The sequence below is a fragment of the Lissotriton vulgaris genome, chromosome 1_1 (assembly GCF_964263255.1).
Source record: "Lissotriton vulgaris chromosome 1_1, aLisVul1.2, whole genome shotgun sequence".
NCBI classification, from domain to species: Eukaryota; Metazoa; Chordata; class Amphibia; order Caudata; family Salamandridae; genus Lissotriton; species Lissotriton vulgaris.
In genome coordinates, this window is record NC_141685.1 from 504,545,204 (window position 1) to 504,564,529 (window position 19,326).

Consider the following 19,326-nt stretch of genomic DNA (forward strand, 5'->3'; position numbering starts at 1 on the left):
GTCATTGGCCTTCCGGAACGCAGTGAGGGGACCCATGCAGCTGTGTGGAGAGGGCGCACAGAATTCACACCGGTAGGCCTAGGCCAGGCCGCCCACCTCACCCCTTGATTGAACGGATACTAAACTACGCGACAGGGATGTCCTCCTGCAGAAGGCTCGAGAGAAGTTCCTTATACAATTTGAAAATCATTGGATATCCCTCTACCCGGATTATACTAATGAAGTTCAGAAGCAACGATCTTCATATCTGGAGGTGAAAAAGAAATTGCAAAATTCCAAGTCGAAATATGCCCTACTGTTCCCTGCCCACCTCAAGATCGTATATGATAAGAAAACTCACTTTTTTGAGAGCCCCACGGATGTGGAGTAATGGCTGAAAGTGATGGGCATAGATTGCAGTCAGGTCGCTACCCAAGACGCGGAGGCCAGCGGCTCGAGGGAGGAATCAGGACGAGGGGACGGAGACCCCCTGAGCGCGAGACAACGATCGGGACGACACGGCCCGTCGTGGGAGCAGCAGAGCGAAGATCAGATGGGAGCGCTGGCTCTGGTGGGCACCTTTCGGGAGGACCAGGAGAAGATTGTCACAGACTCGGATGACAGCACAGTCCACTCTGACTCAGACCACAGCGTTCCCAACCGTCACACCTAGAGCGGCAGATGACATGCTGGACAATTGAGGTGATAGATGGCTCTGCTTGGAGCGGACAGCATGCACTATGACTATTGTCATTCTTTTTTGAAATAATAATTGGTTAATGAGTTATGGTTTTGGCATGCAATGGGGTATCCGGGGGGGCTGGGGAACCATATTTTGTTGCATCCCCACAGAACTATTTGTCCCCCTCACAGCGATAGCTCCAGTCAATACACCAGAGTAAGGGATCCTAATAGATATGCCCCTGGGTCGGCACTCCGTTGAGCCGACGGCACCCAGAATGACAGCGCGGATAATAGACATGGTGCTTGGCCACCCCCCCCACTGGCGTATGCACTTATGTTTTTTTTTGTTCATGGTTGTCTGGTTCGGCTCAGCACAGTTAATTTGCTGCGCCAAGTTAGTTCTGTTTGGGGTTGGGAATTTAGGACATGACGTCTCCTGGTCGATAATTATGCCACACACTGTGAAAACCCTATTAACACTCCGAGGTACAATAAAAGGGGAGTATGGCTGAAGTGGTAGGATCATATAGGTTTGTCACCTGGAATGTGCGTGGGCTCGGGGCAATTCAGAAGAGACACCGGATTCATGCATTCTTATTGCGACACACACAGATTGCATTCCTTCAGGAGTCCCACCTCACGGTATCAGAAGCTCTGATGGTATCAGAAGCTCTGACACTGTGGAAGAAATAGAGGGGTACAATTTATTCCACGTCCTATTCTGCCTTTTCCCGGTAGGCGACCATCTGGGTCAGACATGGGACACCATTTGTAGAAATAGAGAGAAAGGTGGAAAATCAGGGCAGATTTATACTAGTGAAAGGCACACTGGACGGTACGTTGGTAGTGATTGGCAGTATCTATGCCCCGAATTTTGACCAAAATAAATTTCTCCGCACTGTGGGTCTGGCGTTGTCGGATTGGGTAGATATCCCCTCGATACTGGGGGGAGACTGGAACATGGTATTAGACCTGGATCTGGACAGATCGCATCCCCCTCTTCAGATGGCTGGGGTAACAAAACTGATGGAGACGTTTGCGGCTTGGACTGAGGGCTGGGGACTGGTTGATAATTGGCAGGCATTGAACCCGACCCATAAAGAGTACTCCTATTATTCCCCCGTAAACAACCTACACTACATAGCCAAGACTTTCTCTGATCATAGATCCCTGACACTTAGCCTTCTCTGGGGTAGGGTGCCGACTCCGGTGCCCACTTGGAGACTTAATCCACTCCTTTTAGAGGATTGCCCCTTTTGCGCATCCCTGTCTGACACCTTGACTAATTACTTCTCAGAAAATTGGGACTCCGCCATGTCTAACTTGGTGGTATGGGATTCCATGAAGGTCGTGGTGCGAGGCGCTGCCGTAGGGCAGTTAGTGGGGGCTAGGCAAGAAATACACAAGAAACTCTGCGAGGTTGAGGACCCTTTGAAAACGCTAGAAAGAGAGGCTAGTATGGACCCAGGAAAGAGGGAAGAACTGCAGGCAGGAAATATTGATCACGCGGAAGTACTAGAAACCCTTAGGAATATAGATCACAAAGAATACCTACAGCGTCAGCATGCTGAGGCCGACAGATCGGGCACTTTATTGGCCCGCTTGGTGCGAGACCGCCTGGACCCCCCGGTGATGACCCGGATCCGTGATATGTCGGGCATCATAGTCCATACACAGACTGAGATTAATAAGGCGTTCCATGATCACCTGAGTATGTTATATGCTCCCTTTCCCCTGGAGGGCCCAGACTGAGTGGCTGAGTTCCTACATGGTCTACCCATTCCGGTCCTGTCGGATGAAATACAGAGGGAAATACACAGTCCCATTACACAACACGAGATTCGTGCAGCCATCCGGTCCCTTAACCGGAATAAGACACCGGGCATGGATGGGCTCCCAGTAGAGTTTTACTCGACATATTCTGACATCCTAGTGCCCGTCCTGGCTAAGGTGTATCAGACGGCATTTGGGGGGGACATCTACCTGCATCTACGATGCAGGCCCTGGTTACATCCATACCAAAGCCGGGTAGGGACACACTCGAACTGACAAATTATAGGCCCTTGTCCATGCTCTCTACGGAGTATGAGATCCTTAGTAAGGCTATTGCCCTGCGGCTACAGTCTCACCTTCCCACTCTTGTGCACCCAGATCAATGTGGGTTCCTTCCGGGGCAGAGTACATCACAGAACACGAGGAGGCTGCACGCCCTCTTGACGGCCACGTCACAGGAATACTCTCAGGCAGGCTGCATAGCACTGGACCTCAAACAGGCGTTTGACTCCCTGTCTTGGTTGTTTCTGTTTAAATCCCTGAAGCGTTTGGCTTTCCGGACTCATTATTGAAATGGATTAGATTACTATATACGGATCCGACGGCTCGGGCACGCTTGAGCCGATACATATCGGACAGCTACCCAGTTTACAGGGGCACTCGACAAGGCTGTCCCCTGTCACCGCTCCTGTTTGTATTGGCCTTGGAGCCCCTTGCCATAGCCCTTCGGACTCATGAGGATCAGATGGGCATCCCGATTGGGGGGGACACACAATCTGATATCTATCTATGCAGATGATATTTTGTTATACTTTCGTGACCTAGAGGCAGACCACTCAACCCTATTTGACATTTGTAGCTGATTTGGAGAGGTATCTGGCCTGGCCATCAACCCTGACAAGTCCACTGGCTTCCATTTTAGAGAGTAGCCCCACCCCCCTTTCATTCACTTTGGAGGACATTTGATCCCAGTAGCACAGACCATGTTCAAATACCTGGGCATACAGGTGTACAGGTCACCTGAGGACCAGATAGAGGGCAATATCCGAAGGGCTATTACACGCCTCCATAGCAGTGTAGGATTTTGGACTTCCTTGCTCTTGGGGAGCTGGTGGGTGAAGTCTATTGTCCCTGAGTCGCGCTTCCAGCTCCTTGCGACACGCAGTCCCTCAGAAGGCCCAAAACAGCAGCAGGCACTTCCAAAGAACGCTGGGGGTTGAAGTTGGTTGTCCCTGAAACTTCAACAGGAGGCAAGCTCTGTTCCAAGCCCTTGGAGATCCTTACACGTTGATGAAACATACACAAAGTTCCTCTCTCATTTCTTTGGCAGTCAGGCAACCACTGCAGGCCAATCCCCCAAGCAGCACTTCAGCTTAGGGATAGTCTCTCCTCAGTCTCTCTGGTTCCACACCTCAGCAAAGGTTTCTTCTTGTTGTCCAAAAGTGATCTCATTTCTTGGGATCAGGGTCCCAATACTTATACCTCAAAATCCTTTGTCCTCGGAGGGCAGAGGGGCCTTTGCCTAGTCCAAACCAGTTCTGGTCAGTCCTGGAGCACTTTATTGACATGTCTCCTTCTTTCCTTTCACAGTGCAGGGCAGAGACATCAGACGCACCACAGGAGGTGGAGCCAGCATTGTGGAGGGAAGGCACAGTCCTATTCAGGTCCCAGGTACAATTCCTGAAAAGTGTGTCTCAGGTCTGCCATTGCAGAGCCGGTGTGCAGTCTGGTACTTAGCAGTCCCAAAACCTTCCCTTTTCTTCATATCAGACACATCTGTGGTAGACACATGGGCAGGGTGCATTGTAAGTATAAGGTAGGACAAGCCCTGGTGTGTGTTGCATGTCCTAATAGTGAATTACAGCCATTTTCGTTTTTTACTATTGTAAGGCTGCCTATTCCTATTAGGCCAGAATGGGCAGTTAGATTATTACATCTTATAATCCTACCTGACTCAGGGAAATAGGTAGAAATTCGAGTTTAGTATGCCTGAACTCAGAATGATAAAATACATCTTTTAGTGAAGTTGATTTTAACATTCTGTGTTTGAAAATACCACTGTTAGAAAGTAGGAATTTTCTTGTCTAACTATCCAAGCCTGCCTCTGCTAGGTTGTGTATTCCTTGTCTGGAGTTTGAGTGACAGGGCTAGGGGATTCCAGGAGACAGGATGAGTCAGCCCAGTGGTGAATAGAGAGATCTGCATTTAGATGGGAGGGAGGAGTTGCACCTGGGACCTGAATAAGGCTGTGCCTTCCCGCCACAATGCTGGCTCCACCTCCTGTGGTGCGTCTGGTGTCTCTGCCCTGCACTGTGAAAGGAGAGAAGGAGTCATGTCAACAGAGTGCTCCAGGGCTGTGCCTTCCCTCCACAATGCTGGCTCCACCTCCTGTGTGGCGTCTAATGTTTCTGCCTTGCACTCTGAAAGGAAGGAAGGAAGGAGTCATGTCAACAGAGTGCTCCAGAACTGGTTTGGACTGGGCAAAGGCCCATCAGCCCTCAAAGGACAAAGGATTTTGGGGTATAAGTATTGGGACACTGATCCCAAGAATTTAGATCACTTTTGGAAAACACCGGGTAGTACATATGGTTTGTCAAGGGGTATGGCACCATTGTTGTTCCCTTGCAAGAGCCGACTTCAAGAAAGCAGCCCAGGAGGGTGATCAGGACTGATGCCTGCCACAGCGCTTTTGATGCCCTGAAATCTGCTATGTGCACGGCGCCCTTGCTTAAGGCACCTGACCTCTCCACAGAATTTGACAAGGGCTTGGACCAACATGTACTTTCATCAGTATGAAACTACTTCCAAGGGAACAGAAGTGGAGTGCAATTGAAAGGGAAGCTTTAGCTGTGGTCTGAGCGCTGAAGAAGCTAAGGCCCTACTTGTTTGGGACTCACTTTCGGGTTCAGACAGATCACTGGCCCATCAGATGGCTGATGCAGATGAGGGGTGAGAATCCAAAACTGCTGAGGTGGTCCATCTCCCTAAAGGGAATGGACTTTACGGTGGAACACAGCCCTGGTACAGAGCATGCCAATGCTGATGGTCTGTACAGACTCTTCCGCCTTAGTGATGAGAACCCCCAAGAGGGTGGGTAGTTCTCCCTACTTTTCAGCTCGAGGGGACATGTGTTAGACCTGGAATCCTTGGCTTGGTTTCCCTGATTTTTGCCTCTACCTCCTGTGTTTTTGATACTGTGCTGGATTTTGTTTTTGCTGGCTTAGATGCTTTGGGCACTTTGCCACTGCTGATCAGTGTCAAAGTGCAAATGCTCTCAGTGTACATTGAGATTGTGATTGGTTCTCCCTAATTGGCATATTTGTTTTACCAGTAGGTCCCTAATAAAGGGCACTGAGTGTGCCAGGGCTGGTAAACCAAGTGCTACTATTAGGCTTTCAGTGCTGATTGTGCCACCCACACGAGTAGCCCTGAAAAGAGGACTCAGGCCTGCCACTGCAGGGCCTGTGCGCAGTTTGTTAACTGCCATGTCAACTTGGCAAGTGCACCCACTTGCCAGGCCCTACCCTTCCCTTTGATACACATAGGATACCCCTATGGTAAGCCCAAGGTACCCCCCTGGGCAGGGTGCAGTGTATGTGAATTGTATTGTATTGTATTGTATATTGGATTTATATAGCGCTTATCACCCAGGGGTCTCTAAGCGCTTGCCTTGGGAACCCGTCCTGGCTTTTCCCTGTGAGATAGCCCCTACAGGGCATCCCCAAGGTGAAAGCCAGGCATCCCGCCGCGGGGGGCCGTTGTGGAGATTAAGCAAGCTTAATGCCCAGAGTTGCAGAGTGTGAACCCATGATTAGGTCAGGCACCGAAGCGAGAATTATCGAGTCCGTGGACATTTGAGCTCAAGACTCTGCCGCGTCGGGAATTGAACCCTGGTCCCGGGTCTGACCTCTGCTTTAGGGTCTGCCTGCTCTAACCAGTGAGCCACACTTCTCCACTTCTGAAAGGTAGGACATGCATTGGTGTGTGTAATATGTCCTGACAGTGAAATACTGCCAATTCCGTTTTTCGCTATTGAAAGGCTATCTTACCCCATAGGACAGAATGGGGAATGCTTTGTAACATTTTACAAGCATAAATTCTCATAGGGATCAGATCGAAAAATGGAGTTTACTATCCCTGAACTCAGGATTTAATAACACATCTTTTAGTAAAGATGGTTTTTAAATTATGTGTTTGAAAATGCCACTTTTTAGAAAGTGACTATTTTCTTGTTCAACCTTCCTGTGAGCCTCTGCCTGGTTGTGGATTGACTGTCTGGCTTTGGAGTGACAGAGGCTGGGGAGGTGGAGTGGCTCCAGAGTCTAGATGAGTCAGCTAGGCTGAATAGGCCTGATCTGCATTTGGAGTCGTGGGAGGAGTAGCACCTGTACCTGAATAGGGTTGTGCCTGCCTTCGCCCCCCTGTGGTGTGTCTGGAGCAAAGGCTCACACTGACAATGGATGTTGTGCACTTGCAGAAAGAGAACAAGGACATTGTGGGGTAAAAGTATCAGACCCAAACCCCCCAGACTTTAGATCAATCCTGGAATTCAAGAGGAACCTTTGCCAAGAAGAATAGATGGAGAGACTGAGATGTACTTCCATTGCTGTGTGTCTGGGGTTGGCTTGCATTTGCTGTTTCTGCCAAGGAAAGGAGAAGGACTTTGCTGTGTGCAGTGTCCCCTGCTAGAACGAGAACTCCAAGGGCCTGATGTGAGCTTGCCTCCTGTTCAGAAGTCTCAGGGACACAAAGACTTCACCCCCAGCTCCCATGAACTCTGCTGTTGTGAGTTCTGACCTGCCTAGAGGTGCCTGTGCCAGTTTTGGGCCTCTGGAAGTTGTTGCTGCTGTTCGGGAGCTGGAAGAAAGAAGAAGCTTGAAGAACTACAGAAATCATTGCATCGAGGGATCACTGCTGAAGAGGACAGGCGCAGCACCGCTCGACGCCGCTGCATCACTCGTTGACGCATCCCGGATTTCAACTCATCGTACCTGTGCGGCACGCTTTCCCAACGCATCACCTGCGAACCGGAACAGTCACGAAGAATCGACACAACACTACCCATACAGACCGGATTCGACGCAACTCATCCTCTCCGTGTCGCAGAACTGGCACATCGCCTCCCCAAGGTTTCAGGAGTGTTGCATCTCTTTTTTTCCGAATCTGCTGCTGGTTGGCTTTGGAACTTTGACACATCAACAGGCACTTTGGTGAAAAGTCATGCATCCATAGTTTTCTATGGTACAAGTTCTTGAAACCTTTTGAAAGTCATATTTTTAACTGTGTATGTTGGATCTTGTTTAGTTTAGATAAAGATACTTTCGTTTTCTAAACTGGTGTGGTGTCCTTTTGTGGTGTTTTCACTGTGTTACTGTGAGTGTTGGTACAAATAATTTACACATTGCCTTTGGGATAAGCCTGTCTGCTCGTGCCAAGCTACAAAGGGGGTGAGCAGGGGTTATCCCCCTTACCCTGACTAGAAGCAAGGGTCCCTATTTGGACAAGGTACCTACCTCTAGAGACCCCCATTTCTAACACACTATTTCATAAACCAGCTCTCATTGCTCTTAAGCCAGAAAAACGACTTCACAATTTCAACCTCCCCCCAAAATCTCATTCTATCCTTTGACTTTCATGACTTCTCAGCAATGTAAACTCAATCTCCCTGTATGCGGCACTGCAGGCAAAACACAGTCACTGATGTAGCTCGAAGATGCAATGAATATGTGTGTGCATGCTTGCCACAACAAATAAATAACCCGATAAGCAGCAAGAACAATATTACTTGTCATGATCACAGGCAACTTCATAGAAGTAGTCACAGGCAACATCGTAGAATTAAAAGTTGCCTGTCAGACATTAAAAATGATATTACATTGCAACACTAGTGAACAAATCCAACATTAGTGAGACACTGGTGTAAGGTAACCTAATTTTAAATTCTTTTCTCACTTTGCAAAAGCTCACAAAAGGATACAAGTAGCACCAACAGTATTTGCTTGTGAAGTGACTGCTGCAGTTGACCTAGTTGCTGGGAGATATTCTTCTAATTACTATTAGGCACTGGACAGTCCTACAACCTCAGCTAACACAATAGGAAGCCATGAATAAGCTGTGAAGGTATTTGTTGGCAGGTAATTGTTCGAATGAGTCATCTGGCTGAGTCAACAGGATTCATATTTCACTTCTTAAAGCAGAGAGGTATGAAAATTACCTTGTTTATTTTGTACTAATGGTCAACAGGAATGTTCGTGCATTTAACTTAAGATGGTGCAGTTAGTCGGATAATAATAGTGAAACTATAAATGGAACGACAGAAATAATGAGTGAAAGAGGATGCCACACATTACCATGTAACACTTTTCAGTTCATTTTATATATTCATCATTCCCACAATGGGCACTCTCTGATGGGTTATTGTGCATGTAGGAATTGTTTAGTGTAAGAATATCACAGACATAAAACAGATGTATATATAGATGTATATCCGTTACAGCATTAAATATTTGCATAATCATAAATAAGGCGAATGAATGTGAACATAGTTGTCAGCCAGATGGATTTTCTTTTTCATTTAGTTGATTTTGTAGGGCTTTTTTTGGGCTCTTATTCTTGCATTCTTTTTTCTAGGAGTTCTTGGGTTCCCACTGGTTTCCCAACAACTCTTTTTTTTCCGTTGGAGCACATTGCTCAGGGTTGTACGCCTTATTCTACTATGGAAATGGACTGAAATGTACCCCTTTCTATAGACGTTAACAAAGACAGTAGTTACAAATGTAACGTTTAGACACATGTTCAGCTATGGACCTCCTCAGACACAAGGCGTACTCATGCACTCAACACCCCCTTCTCCACGCTCCTCATGGTGATGCTGATGGGGTCGGTGCAGAATATTTCTACAGCCACATGATATAGTGGGCATTTTTCCCATAATTTCAACATCAGCTGTTAACATTTGTATTGTGGTATAGAATGTGCCACTCATATGATTTGAAGAGCGTATTATGCAGAGATACTCAGCTCTTACAGCATTTTGTAACTTCTGTGGTAGGTTGGCCTCTGGGATAAAAAAGAAAACCTTTAAACTGTTGGCAACATTAAGGAGACGATGAACCTTGCAATGTCAGAAGGCTTCGGTGCTTCATGCGTCAGCGCAAGCAGCAGAAGCATCGCACAACGTTGTACTTTACCTCCATGTCGAGCACTTTGTGAAATATTGCCTGTGCTAAGCACTCGCGGATGTACTTCTGGTGATCCTTCCTCATCGCATTCATCCTGTATTCTTTTTCAGACAGTATCCTTCCGCTTCTCGTGACCTGGGATCAACACAGGCATAGGCATGAGTAAAGGACGCATTACACTGCTAGTGAACAAAGTGTCACAAGACCTATTGTCAATACTACACATTTATCAAGGAGCACTATGGCCGAGTTCTACACGGAGTAGTTCCTTAAACATTGAGGGACACAATGAAGTACTTCAACTGACTTTTGTATGACGCTTAAGTGAAACATAAAATACCCCTACCAGCCCAACTCTTTGCAGATGTCTTCGTATTCTTGTATTGTTGAAATATCCAGTCAAGTGTTTGTCCGTGAGGCTGTTGTATGCTGCAAGCGGCCTGAAACAAAGAAAACATTCATATTAGGAACCTTACCTCATGCAAGTGGCAATTTTTTCATGTTCATAGGTCCATTAAATGTATACCCCGTTGGAAATAATGTTAAATTAAATATTTGATCAGTCTATTTTGAATTTATAAATTAATGTAGCATACATTTTTAATACAATGTTGTTAGAAATGGGGGTCTCTAGTTGGCAAAGGCAAAAGTAGGGACCCTTCTTCCTAGTAAGGGTAAGGAGGACATACTTCTATCATAACCCCTACCCACCTCCTTGGTAGATTGGCACAAGCAGACAGGCTTATCTCAAAAGCAGTGTGTAAAGCATTTGTGCACCTATACATTAATACAGTGAAAACACTACAAATGGACACCACATCAGTTTAGAAAAATAAGTGATCTTTATCTAAACAAAACAAGACCAAAATGACAAAAATACATAATACAGTAATAAAAATATGACTTTCAAAAGGTGGAAACAGTTCTGTTCAAAGCAATTTGCAGTTGCAACACTTTTCACACAAGTACTTTGGATGCGGCAAAACTACAAGCAAAACGTGGAGCAGGGAAGGTGATGCATCCGTATCTTACACGCAGGGAAGGTGATGCGTTGGTTCCTTGCTCTAGGGGAGGTGATGTATTGGTTCCTTACTGCTGTGCAGAGGAGGGGTTGTGTTGGTTACTTACCGGAGAGGAGCTGTTGCGTCAATTTTTTACTGTGTGGGGAGGTGAAGAGTCGGTTTCTTACTGTGTCCCCCAACGATGCAACAGAACTGGCGCCTCGATGCGCTGCATAACAATCCGGGACGATGAGTTGGTTCTTGCAGCCACACAGCAGGGCCTGCGTCGGAATTGGTGCTGTGATATCAGACTTCGGGGATCGGAAACTTGAAGTGGCATGCAGTGAATTCTCGAGCCGTGACTAGGTGCTGCGTCAGTTTCTTCAGTGATGCGTCAGAAACAGGTGCAAATTCATCATGCTTCTCCGCGTTGTGTTATTTTTCCAGCTCCCAAAAGCAGGAACAGCCTCCAGTGTCCCAGAACAGCAGCAGGCACCTCTTGGCAGGCCAGAACTTTTAGTAAGGGCATTCAGGGGAGCTGGGTGTGAAATCTTTGTATCCCTGAGAGTTCAAAAACAGGAGGCAAGCTCTACTTCAAGACCTTTGAGATCTTCCTCAAGCAGGGGACACCGCACACAGCAAAGCCCTTTTTATTTCCTTGGCAGAAAAAGCCACTGCAAGCCAACCCCAGACAGCACACAGCAAAGGGGCAGTACTTCTCCTTCAGTTTCTCCATCTCTTCTCCTTGGCAAAGGTTTCTCTTGAATTCCAGAAATTATCTAAAAGTCTGGGGTCTGGGCCCCACTTTTTATAGCACAAAATCCTATGTTCTCTGGTGGCAGAGAAGCTCTTTACCCAGCCAAAATCGGTTATGTCCTCTCTGGTACATCTTCCTGGCAGGAGGTGGAGACAGCATTGTCAAAGTCAGACCAGGCCCATTAAGGTGTGATAGAAATCTCCTCCCCCTACTCTGAATGAAGTCCAGGTCTATTCAACCCAGCCCTGATTCACCCTGGAAAGGTAGGAAACACCTCAACCCCTCAGGTGGCTGTCTGAACAGAATGCACCTCTCCCCAGACCCTGTCACTCCAAAGCCAGACAGTCAATATACAAACCTAGCAGAGGCACACAGGATGGCAAAGCAAGAAAATACATACTTTCTAAAAGTGGTATTTTCAAACACAGAATAAAAAAATCATCTTCACTAAAAGATACATTTATATATTCTGAATCCTGGATTAATAAACGTTATCTTCCTATCATGTCCCAGTGGGACGTAATAGTTTTAAGATGTTATGAATGAACTCCCATTATATATTTTAGGACAGATAGCCTTGCAATAGAAAAAAACAAAATTGGCATTATTTCACGATCAGGATATGCCACACACACCGGGGCATGTCCTATCTTTCACATACATTGCATCTTGCCCACAGTGGTACCTCGGTGGACCTGGCAAGCGAGTTCACTTGATAGGTCGACATGGCAGCACACAACTGAGCACAGACACTGCAGTGACCGGTCTGAGTTAAATTTACAGGCTGCTTATGTGTGTGGCACAATCAGTGCTGCAGGCCCACCATAGCTGCCAAGGTTTCACATTGCCATGTGTGACATTTTCATAATTTCAGTCTTATTATGAGTGGCATTTCAACGCGAGCTAAATAAAGCAACGATGACAAGGGAAATATATATATCACAAATAAAAAACATTTGCGGAACAAGAAACTCAACTACAACTTAATGTAGATACAGGGGAGAAAATCACAGGGAACTCACACCAAAACGTAAGGACACATAAATGGGGCATAAAGGTATAGGTGAATTGGCACTTACCACATGTGGCGGGTGTGATGCCCTCCAGCTGAGCTCTCTGCAAACGCCAACCACGCCGATACTTGCCAGAGCCTCACAGATTATCACCGATTGATGGTGAAGGAGCATAAAGGACGGGGGCTGATACAGACGGCAGTAGCGAGTCCCAAGTGGAGAGGACTCGAGTGAATTGCATGGCTGCATTCTCACTTGGCTGCACTCTACAATGGCAGGGCGGTCAGGCTGCTGATGTACCTGGCACCACTCCGCAGCAGCCGCGGGCCCCATGGACTTCACACAGTGGTGTGCAGTAGAGGAGGAGACCCCCTGGTGCGCGCGAACACAATTACCACTGCACTTGGAATGGCAGATAAGCCGATCTTCGTCAGGCGGCACCTAATGTGCTCGGTGAAGTGACCACCACTTTGTACGGTCAGTGGCATGTGAACGACGGTCCAGACGTCTCCAAATAATTACACCGCTGGGCCGGCCTTAGTCACTCGGCACAACGCGATGCAAACTACAGCGGCGGACTACTGCCTGCGATAGCTCATGCAGGCTAACTTCATACTTAAAAGTATCCTGCCCGCCCGATTGTGTCACTATGGGCTGTTGAGATTGGCTGCAGGCCTGCCAAGTTAGTGCCACGCATCATCATTGGCCGGCAACTATCATCACGTTCAAAGACTCTCATGAGTAACTAGTGTTGAGTGAAACACTGTAGCCAGCGGCCCAGAGCGAGCTCAGGCAGTCCCCAAACTTAGCTTACTGGCAGCAAAGCAGCGCTGACGCGTGTTCTCATTATAAGACTAGGAGCTTTGCTCATACTGTGGTGTTAATTACCAGCGCTCCAGCGCTTGTTGAGGAGGCACTATAAATGCGTGACAATGCATTTCAGTGCAGTGATGCGGACCACCACACTGAAATGCGTTGGTATAACGGCTGATGCACGATACTTGGCAGGCCTGGCCCGCTAACAGCATTTGATTTACAGGCCCTGGGACTAGGGACTGACTAGTAAATCAAATATGCCACTCATGGGATCACCAATCCATAACAACAATTTACAGGGAGCACTTGCACTTTGGCACTGAACAGCAGTGACAAAGTGCTCAAAGCATCTAGACCAGCAAAACGTCCAACACACAGCAAAATAACAGGAGGCAAAGGCACAAATTACAGGGGAACACCATGCTAATGATACCCGGTCTAACAAATGTCGGTAAATTACCTTTAATAATTCTATACATCACTTTTATTAAATATTAATGAATAATTAAAATGAATGTAATTGTTTTACTTTAATTGTGAATTGATTTTTTTATTTAAACCAGATTTTTTATTTATCTAATCTGTTTTATATTATTTAAAGGTTTAACTCAATTAAGGTATAGATGTAGAGTTTTTTTATTTTGATCTTTAAATAAATATATTAAGTTAACCCCTTAGCTGCTTCGAACGTTCAGCTCCCAGTGCTGAACGTTCGAAGAACGAATGCTGGCCCGTCGGCCAACGGTCGTGCACAGCACTGGGGAGGTAGCGCTCGTGACGACCGTTGGCCAACGGCAGCGCTTAAGGTGTTAATTTACAGTAATATTGCACATAACAGTTAAATACACATTTTTCCTTGTCCCTGTACTTTACCAAAGGGAGATTCCACAGTTGAAGTGGAGATATCCCTATGGTAAAGTATAAGAAGAATTTAAAAATGCACATCAAACTTTCTAATGACATATTAAATTAGTTTTATGATAAATATTATTTTAAATAAAGTACAAAACATTTTCTATTTTGCATAAAATATTAAAAGAAATGTATTTAATTTCTTAAACTGACAGTAATAAAAAATAATGCCCCATTCATTTATAAATTCAAAGAATGTTTAAATATTTTATATTTAAATATTGAATGTTTTATTTGTATATATTTTTAACATTAAATTATTTGCAGTTATATTTTAAACTTTTATTTTAAATAATCTAAAATAACAATATTTTCTAAGGGGGGTTATTTTAAGCCAGTTGCACAAGTTACTACTTGTGTAACGATATATCTGTAAGAGACATTAGTTAGTGATAGATTCCTTACCTTAGAATATCCCCAGGCGTCAGACTGGATCCGGAAAGTTTTGCGTAGCAGTACCCTTGCGCGTCGGTAGGCGTCGTCTGCGGCTCCGCGTCCGTCGTCGGCGTCGTGGGCGCCGTGATGACGTCGTCGGAGTACTTAGACGCCGCCTCCGCGTGCTGACGTCAGTTCTTAGCCACAGCTTTTCCGCGCCAGAAGCGCAGAGCCATGACAAAAACCGACACTGGTGCCAAGAAACCAGGGCCCTGAAAGGGGATGACCTTAACCCTAGATATCGGTTCGCAGAACGGGGAGGATGGGTGGGTCGGTAAGGAATCTATCACTAACTAATGTCTCTTACAGATATATCGTTACACAAGTAGTAACTTGTGCATCTGAAAGAGACACGTTAGTGATAGATTCCTTACCTTAGAATAGATACCCCAGCAATACCATCCCCGTGGTGGTGGGTCTGCGAACCAATATTTACACCAGAAAGTCCTGGAGAACGGAGCGGCCAAAGTAGCCGTCTCTCCAGACTTGACTGTCCAGACAGTAGTGCCTAGCACTGACACCCCTAACCTGCGCAGATGAGCTGCGACCACCGCCATCACCTTCGTGAACACCCGTGGGGCGCTGGTAAGGCCGAAGGGGAGCACGGTAAACTGAAAATGCTCGTGGCCTACCGTGAACAGCAGGTAACGCCGGTGGCCCGGCAGGACGGGGATGTGGAAATATGCGTCCTGCAAGTCCAACGCTACCATCCAGTCTCCCTGGTCTAGGGCAGCCAAGACCTGAGCCAATGTCAGCATTTTGCACTTCTCCTTCCGGAGGAAGCCGTTGACGTTCCTCAGATCCAAGATAGGGCGTAGGCCCCCTTTGCCCTTCTTGGGTACCAGGAAGTAGAGGGAGTAGCAACCACGACCTACTTCTGGCCCAGGAACGCGCTCGATGGCCCCCTTGGCCAAGAGGGCCGAAACTTCCTCCTGCAGGAGCCGCAAGTGATCCCCCGATACGCGGTGGGGTTGCGGCGGCATGGCTTGAGGGATCGTCTCGAAGGGGAGGGAGTAGCCCCTTCGGACGATCTGCAGCACCCACCTGTCCGAAGTGACTGTGCGCCAGTGAGAGTGGTGATGGCGAACCCTGCCTCCCACTGGCGTCACATGGGCCGAAAAGCACGGACTAGGAGGGTTTAGAGGCGGATGCTGCGGGGGCAGGTGTGGACTGGCTCCGCTTGTTTCCCCGACCACCTCCACGGCGGTTTCCACGGCCGCCGCCGCGCTGGACGACAGTTTGCGGCGAGTGGCTGGCGGCACGTGTGGGGACGCCCCTTCCTTGGCCACGAAAGGAGCGAAAGGCACCCACTTGCTGGCGCGGGGCCGAGAGGCCCAAGGACTTGGCCGTAGCCCTGGAGTCCTTAAAGCGCTCAAGCGCGCGGTCTGCCTTGTCGCCAAAGAGGCGACGGCCATCGAACGGCATGTCCATGAGTGTATTCTGGACGTCAGCCGAGAAGTTGGCGGATCTCAGCCAGGCGTGGCGTCGTATCGCCACCGTCGTAGCCATCGCTCTGCCCAGCGAGTCAGTAGTATCCAGTCCGCACCTGATTGAATACTTCGCTGCGTCCCGGCCCTCCACTAGGGCTTGGCCGAGTTTGGCCCGTACCTCCAACGGACACTCTGGCAGCAATTCCGCCACCGTTTCCCATATAGAATGGGTGTAACGTGTTGGAAGACCGCAGTCCCAAACTAAGGGACGAGAACACCTTCTTGCCAAAGGCCTCGTACCTCTTAGATTCCCGATCGGGGGGAGCCGTCGGGAAGGCGGTCTGGGAGTTAGAGGCCTGGATAACCAGACTCTCGGGGGTGGGGTGGGTGGACAGGAAACATGGGTCGCCCGGGGCCGGGCGGTGGCGTCTGGCCACGTTCCTATCAACAGGCGAACTTGTAGCGGGCCTGGACCAAGTGCCCAAAAGAACGTCCGTCAAGGCCTCATTAAACGGCAGGAGAGGCTCCATGGAGCATGACTGCGGCTTAAGGACCTCAGTGAGGAGGTTAGTCCTCACGGCCGCGACGGGGAGCTCAAGGCCCAAGGCCTTAGCAGCCCTCATCAACACCACACCATATGTCGCGCCCTCCTCCGAAGCCACGGTAGGAGGAGAGACGAATCCAGTGTCTGGAGAGGTGTCCAGGCCACTGGCTTCCCCAAGGTCTCCTGTCCAGTCCATGTTAGACTGACATTCCCTCGTCAGAGGGTCCTCAGACCCCTCCCAATACTCCTCTTCCCCCATCTCCTGAGACTCAGGGTCATAAGTGAATGAGGACGGTTCATAGGGATGGAAATCTCCGAACGGCGGGCGTCGTCCCGACGTCGGAACCGATTGAGAGGAGGCATCGGGGACGGCGTCGAGGAGGGGACACCACACGGACCGACCCCGGGGGGGTCGTAAGGTCCACCGTGGACGATCCAGCGCCCGACGAGGGCCCAACGGCGCCCTGCGGCGTCGGGCCCGAACGCACCGACGATGCCGGGACCGCTGTACCCTGCGGCGCCGAGCCCGAGAGCAGCGGCGGCGTCGGGATCGTGGGGCCCTGCGGCGCCGGGCCCGAAGGCGCCGGCGGCGTCGTGGCCGAAGCACCCGACGGCGCCGGGGTCGTAGCCCCCGACCCACTAGGGCCCCCAGACGGGTTCACTGGGCCCGAATGCGCCGCGGAACCCGTCGGAGGAGAAAGGGACCTCATGGCCATGAGGAAGCGCTCTATCTCCTCCGGCGTCGCGTTCAGCCCAGGGACCGGGGGTATGGAGCCGAATGCGGCGCCCGCGACTCACGAGGAGCCGCGTGGGCGGTGTCACCCGAACCCCCGGCCGCGTCGCGCGAGCGTCGGGGGGAGTCAGAAGAGCGATGATGTCTCTTCGACTTCTTATGCTTCTTACCTGACGACTTGGACCCGGAGGAGTGGCGCCGACTCCCGGAGCTGTGACGGCTCCGTCCCCGCAACCTGTCCCTCGACCTCCCGTGGGACCGGGACCGGGACCTCACACGGCGCGGGGCCGACTGGCGGATCTCGAGTCGCCTGCGGGACCGCTCCCACCTGGCCTTCCTCGAGAGGGCCCGACAGTCGGAGCAGGCCTCGTCGTCATGGTCGACGCCCAAACACATCAGGCACAAGCGGTGGGGATCCGTGACCAACATGGTACGGTCGCACTCGTCGCAATGCTTGAAGCCGGGCATCCCTAACGGCACCGTCGGAGTCGTAAAGACTTCGAAATGGATCAAAAATATCAAAAAGTTTAGTCAAAAATTGACTAGGGAACTGCTCTTTCCAGATCTGCGCTGGCTGGCGCGGAAAAAAGAAGAACTGACGTCAGCACGCGGAGGCGGCGTCTAAGTACTCCGACGACGTCATCACGGCGCCCACGACGCCGACGACGGACGCGGAGCCGCAGACGACGCCTACCGACGCGCAAGGGTACTGCTACGCAAAACTTTCCGGATCCAGTCTGACGCCTGGGGATATTCTAAGGTAAGGAATCTATCACTAACGTGTCTCTTTCAGATTCCATTATTTTCTATGGGAGGATATTGCAGTATGGAGGGTGTTGAAGTATCAGTGGCTAGTCAGGTGTGCTGCCGGACTTACAACTGTTTCTTTTTTACAGCAGTGACATACATTCGTAAATGTGGCTCCGTCCCCTTTTCAGGGGGTGGAGACATGCAGGTCTACACTTTTGAATAACTTTACTTTTGGATATGGTGAATAGCCAAGGTAGTAAAGTTACTCAAAAATGTAAGAGTAAATTTCACGTGTAGATTAATCACAAGTGTAAGTTAACTGTGGAATAGCATCCTCAATGTTTCTAGTTAAAAGGACTAGACAGTGAAACAAGGATGCACTGCAGATTTTGCAGTTTAAATGATTTACAGTGTAAGACAGAATATGAAAGGTTAATTGGATTCTTTGGTTTACCAAAGGGTGATTAGACCGGTGCTATAGCAACAGTTTTATGGTAATTTCCCTCTGCTGTTTGCTTTGTATTTGATGGTGACAGATTAAAGTCATTATAGCTGAAACTGATTTACAGAGTCAGTTGGCGTCCTCTACGTGCAGGAGAGAAACACAGCCTCTTCCTGTTTCATCATTCTGATTAGAATGGAAATTATATTTTGAGATGCAATTGAACCTCTTGAATTGGCAGTTTTTTCAGTGTCACAAGAGTACAAGATTTGGCTGTGAGCGCACAGCAAGACTACCACTGAGAAACAGCATATTCCTTATTGCATGCTGAATATCCGAGCATCCGCTTGTGTAGTCAGGTGTGCATTGACAAAAACTTTCCATTGAGGCCAAACGAATATATCCAAATCATTTGTGTGCCTGTACAAGTGGGCCCTACGGTCGTTGAAGCCGATTGGGGAATTTCACTTGGATTAAAGAGTGGGGTGGAGACGCACCAGCTGATGTGAGAAGGCCACTACACTTCACCATACCAGGGAGCACATTTCCCTTGACAACGGTAACCATCTAATACATGTCTCAAGAAAATAGATTTACCAACTTTTCTGTTACAAATCAGTCTTAAAATCCATTGAAATCAAGCACGCAGAAGTTATAGGAAAGAATGTTTCAATTAGTTTAACTACTGGCAATCACTCAGAGTGCCCACCATGCCACCTCAGTTTTGACCCAGCCACATGCAAATCAATCTTGACAGTGCTCCAATAAGAACAGTTCAGCCCAAACTGCCTGGCAGGTCATCCTTGAACTGGAATACAAGCAACCCAAGAAGACCAGTTTCGCCCCAATTGGGATTCTTCAATCAGGTTTAGCTTG

General features: G+C 48.6%; 1 protein-coding gene across 3 annotated transcripts in view; it reads right to left on the reverse strand.

The window, feature by feature from the left end:
* ERICH3 (glutamate rich 3) overlaps positions 1 to 19,326 on the reverse strand; it is a 569,740-nt gene that overhangs the window by 504,091 nt on the left and 46,323 nt on the right. For all 3 annotated transcript variants that reach the window (XM_086953866.1, XM_086953868.1, XM_086953865.1), the window contains exons 2-3: positions 9,964 to 10,057; positions 9,627 to 9,752 (exon numbers count right to left, since the gene is read on the reverse strand). In XM_086953866.1, coding sequence (XP_086809992.1) covers positions 9,627 to 9,752; positions 9,964 to 10,057 — 220 coding nt within the window. The remainder of the gene's footprint in view (positions 1 to 9,626; positions 9,753 to 9,963; positions 10,058 to 19,326) is intronic.